General features: G+C 52.1%; 1 protein-coding gene across 1 annotated transcript in view; it reads right to left on the bottom strand.

The window, feature by feature from the left end:
• Nucleotides 1-1,900: 1,900 nt before the first annotated feature.
• SPC24 (SPC24 component of NDC80 kinetochore complex) overlaps nucleotides 1,901-7,017 on the bottom strand; it is an 11,069-nt gene continuing 5,952 nt past the window's right edge. The window contains exons 2-5 of the mRNA XM_017497750.2: nucleotides 5,031-5,175; nucleotides 4,246-4,350; nucleotides 4,055-4,131; nucleotides 1,901-2,884 (exon numbers count right to left, since the gene is read on the bottom strand). Coding sequence (XP_017353239.1) covers nucleotides 2,778-2,884; nucleotides 4,055-4,131; nucleotides 4,246-4,350; nucleotides 5,031-5,175 — 434 coding nt within the window. The 3' untranslated portion in view covers nucleotides 1,901-2,777. The remainder of the gene's footprint in view (nucleotides 2,885-4,054; nucleotides 4,132-4,245; nucleotides 4,351-5,030; nucleotides 5,176-7,017) is intronic.

Genomic DNA, 7,017 nt, shown 5'->3' with positions numbered 1-7,017 from the left:
GAGGGAGCCCCAACCCCAGGGTAGAGGGCATGTGGGCACTGGGCCAGGGGTACGGATAAGCCCCAGCTCCCGGAATCCTCACCACAGTGGCCCCCCTGCCCCCATGCCTGCTTTCTCTCCAGGGCACTCAGAGCTGCAGTTTGCAGGACCAGAGGGAAATGTTCCCATCCCCTCAACCCCAGGACTCCTAGCTGTGGGCTGAGGGGACCTGCTGGTGGTAGCATCTCCTGTCCTGTATGTGGGAAGGAATGACGAAGGCGGTGACAGCAGCGCTCAGCCAACGCTGATACCTGACTTGCAGACTGGTCCCTGCCTGGGGCTTCCAGGCACGCAAGAGGTTTTTCCTTTGAGACGGAGTCTCACTCTATGGCCCAGAATGGAGTGCAGTGGCATGACCTCGGCTCACTGCAACCTCTCCCTCCTGCCTCAGCCTCCCGAGTGGTTGGGATTACAGGCATGCGCCACCACACCCAGCTAATTTTTGTATTTTTAGTAGAGACAGCTTTCACCATGTTGGCCAGGCTGGTCTCAATTTCTTGACCTTGTGATCTGCCCGCCTCGGCCTCCCAAAGTGCTGGGATTACAGACGTGAGCCACACACCGGGCCCTGATCCCTCTTTTCTACGTTGATCTCCCTAGAGGCCACCAGTTCAGCATTGTCACCCAAGACCTTCCAGGGTCACCTCAATGAACCATTTCAGTGTCTGCCTGACGTACGCAGATGCTGTTAAAGCTGTTCCTTCCGCCTAAAAACGCCCATCTCTGATTAAAAATGAACTGCAGCCGGGTGGGGGCGTGCCCAGCACTTTGGGAGGCCAAGGTGGGCGGATAATGACATCAAGAGATTGAGACCATCCTGGCCAACATGATGAAACCATCTCTACTAAAAATAACAAAAATTAGCCAGGCGAGGTGGCGTGCACCTGTAATCCCAGCTACTCGGGAGGCTGAGGCAGGAGACTCGCTTGTATCCAGGAAGCAGAGGTTGCAGTGAGCCGAGTGAGATTGTGCCACTGCACTCCAGCCTGGCTAGAGAGCAAGACTCAGTCTCAAAAAAAAAAAAAAAAAAGGCTGGGGGCGGTGGCTCATGACTGTAATCCCAGCACTTTGGGAGGCCGAGGCAGGCGGATCACAAGGTCAAGAGATGGAGACCATCCTAGCCAACATGGTAAAACCCTGTCTCTACTAAAATTAGCTAGGCATGGTGGCACGCACCGTAGTCCCAGCTACTCGGGAGGCTGAGGCAGAATTGCTTGAACCTGGGAGATGGAGGTTGCAGTGAGCTGAGATCGCGCCGCTGCGCTTCAGCCTGGCGCCTGGTGACGGAGTAAGACTCTGTCTCAAAAAAAAAAACCTGCACCGAAATTTAGTTGTGGAAAGGGACATGATGAAACCCAAGCCCAAGGTCATGGAATGAACCCATCCAAGGGCAAAGCTGTATGTGGGGGCAACTGTGTCAGTGGGACTCCACCTCCCTCTCTCCTCTCTCAGGCAGGTGGGGTGCAAGCCTCCTCTCCTTAGCGGTACCCCAAGCACCCAGGAGAGGGGAACGGTGAACACATCAATTGGCCAGCTCTGGACTGGAGTATGTGTTCAGTTATGGTTTATTTTGTTGTCATAGAAAACCCCCAAACCAGCAGCTTACACAAGGTAGAAGTTGAAGTTGGTTCTTCCCCTTTTCTCCCCTATTTTTTTTTTTTGAAACAGAGTCTTACTCTGTCACCAGGCTGGAGTGCCATGGTGTGATCTCAGCTTACTGCAAGCTCTGCCTCCCTGGTTCAAGCGATTCTCCTGCCTCAGCCTCCCATGTAGCTGATATCATAGGCATGTGCCACCACACCCAGCTAATTTTTGTAATTTGGTAGAGATGGGCTCTCACCATGTTGGCCAGGATGGTCCCAATCTCCTGCCTTCATGATGTGCCCACCTCAGCCTCCAAAAGTGCTGGGATTCAGGCGTGAGACACTGCACCTGGCCTCTCCCATTTAAATAAGTCTGTGCTGATTATCTGGCTCTGCTGTCACCAGGGAAACAGACTCCCGTCATCCCTAAAGGACTGCACTCCTCTGCACATGTGGCAGTATGGCTGCCAGGGCTCTAGCCATCATGGTCAAATTCCAGGAAATAGGAAGGGGGAAGCAAGGGTGTACTTGTCTTTTAAGAATCCTTCTAGGCCAGGCATGGTGACTCACGCCTGTAATCCCAGCACTTTGGGAGGCTGAGACGGGTGGATTACCTGAGGTCAGGGGTTCGAGACCAGCTGGGCCACAATGGTGAAACCCCCTCTCATCAAATCAAAAAAAAAAAAAAAATCCTTCTAGAAGTGCCATTTAACAGTTCCATGTACATTTCACTGGCTGGACATTAACTAAAGGGTGCTGGGATGTGCTGTTTTAACTGAGCAGCTAAAAGGACTCCCTTTATGAAGGAGGGAGGGGAGAACGAGTGACAAAAGACTCATCTCGTGGTCTCTGACACAGGGTCCACCCTGGAGCCAGAGATGGGTTCCTATGTAAGCCACGGGCCCGAGTCCCCAAAGGAAAGCCTGAGTGCAGACTGGTGGTATCCACCATGCCAACAGGTCACAGGGAAAAATGGCCATGGCTGAGCTCCTGTCCCTTCAATTACGTCCCGCCAGTCACAGCCCTGTCCCTTGCTTAACTCCCAGCTCCTCTCGGGTACCCTGCTTCCTCTGTCTCTAACACCTGTGGGAGTTGAAATGGATCTGATGGTGGCAGATGCTTGCTGGGTGCAAGACGCAGCCAAGACGCTCCTGGCTACCACTTGGTGTCCACCAGGCTCCAGAGGTAGTCACTGATGAATTTCTTGGAGAGCTGGGTGCTGTCCAGGTGGATGGGCTGGGCCACACTCGGGCCATGATGGACTGAGGCACAGATGTAAGGAAAGCTCAGGACACAGCCCCTCACACAACCCCACGGGGAAAAGGACACTGCCTTTACTTTTTATTTTTGAGACAGAGTTTCCTTCTTGTTGCCCAGGCTGGAGTGTAATGGCGTCATCTCGGCTCACTGCAACTTTGGCCTCCCAGGTTGAAGTGATTCTCCTGCCTCAGCCTCCCAGAGTAGCCAGGATTACTGGCATGTGCCACCACGCCTGGCTAATTTTATATTTTTAGTAGAGATGGGGTCTTTCCATGTTGGTCAGACTGGCCTTGAACTCTCAACCTCAGGTGATCCGCCCGCTTCAGCCTCTGAATGTGCTGGGATTATTGGAGTGAGCCACTGTGCTCAGGTTTTTTTTAGACAAAGTCATTCTGTTGCCCAGGCTGGAGTGCAGTGGTGCAATCTCAGCTCATTGCAGTCTCCATCTCCTGGGGTTAAGCGATTATCATGCCTCAGCTTCCCGAGTGGCTGGGACTACAGGCACATGCCACCACGCCTGGCTAATCTTTGCATTTTTAGTAGAGACAGGGTTTCACCATGTTGGCCAGGCTAGTCTTAAACTCCTGACCCTCAGGTGATCCATCCGCCTTGGCCTCCCAAACTGCTGGGATTGCAAGCGTGAGCCACAGCACCTGGCCTGCCTTTACTATATATTTATCGTAGACACGAGGGTCTCAGTACTACCCAGGCTGGTCTCAAAATCCTGGCCTCAAATGATCCTCCCACCTCAGCCTCCCAGGTAGCTGGGACTACAGGTGCACACCACCACACCCGGTGAATTTTTTTTTTTGGAGACAAAGTCTCACCCTGTTGCCTAGACTGGAGCGCAGTGGCAAGATTTCAGCTCACTGCAGCTTCTGCCTCTCGGGTTCAAGTGATTCTTCTGTCTCAGCCTCCTGAGTATCTGGGATTACAGGTGTGCACCACCACGCCTGGCTAATTTTTGTATTTTCAGTAGAGACAGGGTTTCACCATGTTGGTCAGGCTGGTCTTGAACTCCTGACCTTGTGATCTGCTCACCTCGGCCTCCCAAAGTGCTGGGATTGCAGGTGTGACCACCGCACCCAGCCCAACGCCTGGGTCTTGCTATGCACCGTTTTACCTCCCTATCTACAGTGCACAAGGGTTACAATGTCTTCCAAAAAGGATACTGCCTTTGATCATCCCTGGCTCACATTCGTAATCCCACTCGATTTTACTAATTTGGTGGTAAAGTTGAGCCACGTACCTATACAAGAGGCCAAAAAAAAAAAAAAAAAGAAAAAAAAGAAAGTTACCCAGCACTGACTTCAACCAAGAGCCGGACTGAACAAGTGAACAAGGGGGCACAGGCGGAACCTACACGGCTGAGGGGATTGTGACTGTCGTATCCTCGTCGACCTCCTTCTTCTGTCGTTCCAGATCCGCCTCGATCTCCTTGAGCTCCTCCAGCTCTCTGGTGAGCTGCGTAGGGCAGGTAGTTAAGGACCCCAGCTTTTGAGAGGGAGCTGCCCCTGCGTCCACTGCAGCCAGGAGGCTGGGGCCTCGGCTCTATCTACGCACTTTCTTCTCTGAGTCAGAGTCTTGCTCTGTCACCCAGGCTGGAGTACAGCCTTGATCTTCCAGGACCAAGCAATCCTCCCACCTCGGCCTCTCAAATAGCTGAGACTATAGGCACCACCACACCCTGCCAATTTTTTACTTTTGTAGACACAGCGTCTCTGTTTCCCAGACTGGTCAACTCCAAGGCTTCCCAAATGCTGGGATTACAGGTGTGAGCAACTGAACCTGGCCCCATTCATGTTTTTTGTTTGGTTTCTTTCAGACAAAGTCTCGCTCTGTTGCCCAGGCTGGAGTGCAGTGGTGCCATCTCGGCTCACTGCAACCTCTGCCTCCTGGGTTCAAGTTACTCTCCTGTCTCAGCCTTCTGAGTAGCTGGGACTACAGGTACCTGCCACCATGCCTGGCTAATTTTTTGCATTTTTAGTAGAGGCAGGGTTTCACTGTTTGCCAAGATAGTCTCTATCTCCTGACCTCATGATCCACCCGCCTTGGCCTCCCAAAGTACTGGAATGACAGACGTGAGCCGCCGTGCCTCCCCCAGTGCATGTTTTCCACCAAGGCTGACTCGTTTGCAGAAAAGGATATAGGAGGCTGGCCTTCAGCTGGTCGTCCTCCTCCCTGGCCTCCTGAAGCCCGACTTCCAGCTGCTGCAGATCCACACCACCCTGGTGCACCTGCTCCTTTGCGTTGAGAAGGCTCTCGGCCACTTCCTTCTCCATGGTGAGGATCTCTGCAGGGTGGAGAGAAGCAGGCTCCCTAGGGTCTGTCCTTCCCCAAGGAGGGCAGAGAGAAGGTGTGTTGCCACCTCCACTGGCAAGAAACATGCCCCTTGCTGCCTGCAGCCCTGACTCCAGAGAGTTCCACTGGCAACTTGTACAACTACTATTTCACCAAAACACATTGAAATTCACCAAAAATAAAACCTGGTCCTTCTTCACACACCCGAAATGGTTTATAACAATATAGTTGGCTGGGTGTGGTGGCTCATGCCTGCAATCCAGAACTTTGAGAGGCCAAAGCAGGAGGATCCCTTGAGCCCAGGAGTCTGAGACCACCCTGGGCAATGTGGCAAAACCCCATCTCTACTAAAAATATAAGATTAGCTGGGCATTGTGGTGTGCGCCTGTAGTCCTAGCTACTTGGGAGGTTGAGATGGGAGGATCGTCTGAACCAGGGAGGTCGAGGCTACAGTGAGACATAATTGTCCTAACTGTGCCACTACACGCCAGCCCGGGCAACAGTACGAGACTCTATCCCAAAAACCCCAACCAAACCACTAACAAAAAAAAAGAAGGCTACTGGTTCCTTCCTAGAAACCTGCCAACTCAGAGAAGGCGGATTAAATACTTTCCAAAGGGCCCATGTTTAAGTTTTTAGAAATGTACATTATTTTTTTTTAAAAGCCAGTCAAATTTAGCAGTGGGGGGTTTATGTTATTTTTAATCACAGTATGACATGTACATGGTTCTGAAAACATAAACACAGATGCACACACCCTTCTCCAAGCCTCTCCACCCCTCCAGGGCAGCCACTTTCAAGTTGTAGCTGTTTTCTCTGGCACTGGCCTCCACATTTCTAAACAACTTGCTTATGCTGCTATTTCTTGATGAGTCTGGTTCGGACGGTGCCTGCTGATTTCCTGTTGGGACAGCTGAGGCTCCGGCCGGCTCACACAGCCTTCTATCTGTTCGCCCTCCCAAAGACAACCAAGTCTTTCTGGAGTCTTCCCTGAGTAGTAATCTCTACCCCACAGCTGTTCATTATTAAGGTGCTCCTACTTGACATATTCTCACACAACTCTCTGAGGGGGTACTTTTTATTTTATTTTATTATTATTGAGATAGTCTCCCTCTGTTGCCCAGGCTGGAATGCAGTGGCGCAATCTCAGCTCACTACAACCTCCGCCTCCCAGGTTCAAGCGATACTCGAGTGTCCGCCTTCAGAGCAGGTGGAATTACAGGCATGTGCCACCAAGCCCAGCTAATTCTTGTATTTTTAGTAGAGCTGGGGTTTCACCAAGTTGGCCAGGCTGGCCTCAAACTCCTGACCTCAGGTGATTTACCTGCCTTGGCCTCCCAAAGTGCTGGGATTACAGGCGTCAGCCACTGCACCTGGCCTATTTTTTAAAAACAGTCTTGGCCGGGCGCGGTGGCTCAAGCCTGTAATCCCAGCACTCTGGGAGGCCGAGGCGGGTGGATCACGAGGTCAAAAGATCGAGACCATCCTGGTCAACATGGTGAAACCCCGTCTCTACTAAAACTACAAAAAAATTAGCTGGGCATGGTGGCGCGTGCCTGTAGTCCCAGCTACTCAGGAGGCTGAGGCAGGAGAATTGCTTGAACCCAGGAGGCGGGGGTTGCGGTGAGCCGAGATCGTGCCATTGCACTCCAGCCTGGGTAACAAGAGCGAAACTCCGTCTCCAAAAAAAAAAATAAAATAAAATAAAAATAAAAACAGTCTTAGCCGGGCGCGGTGGCTCACGCCTGTAATCCCAGCACTTTGGGAGGCTGAGGCGGGTGGATCACGAGGTCAAGAGATCGAGACCATCCTGGTCAACACGGTGAAACCCCGT

This window comes from Cebus imitator, unplaced genomic scaffold (genome assembly GCF_001604975.1).
Source record: "Cebus imitator isolate Cc_AM_T3 unplaced genomic scaffold, Cebus_imitator-1.0 Scaffold234, whole genome shotgun sequence".
NCBI lineage: Eukaryota > Metazoa > Chordata > Mammalia > Primates > Cebidae > Cebus > Cebus imitator.
This window is presented reverse-complemented; position numbering and strand designations above follow the sequence as displayed.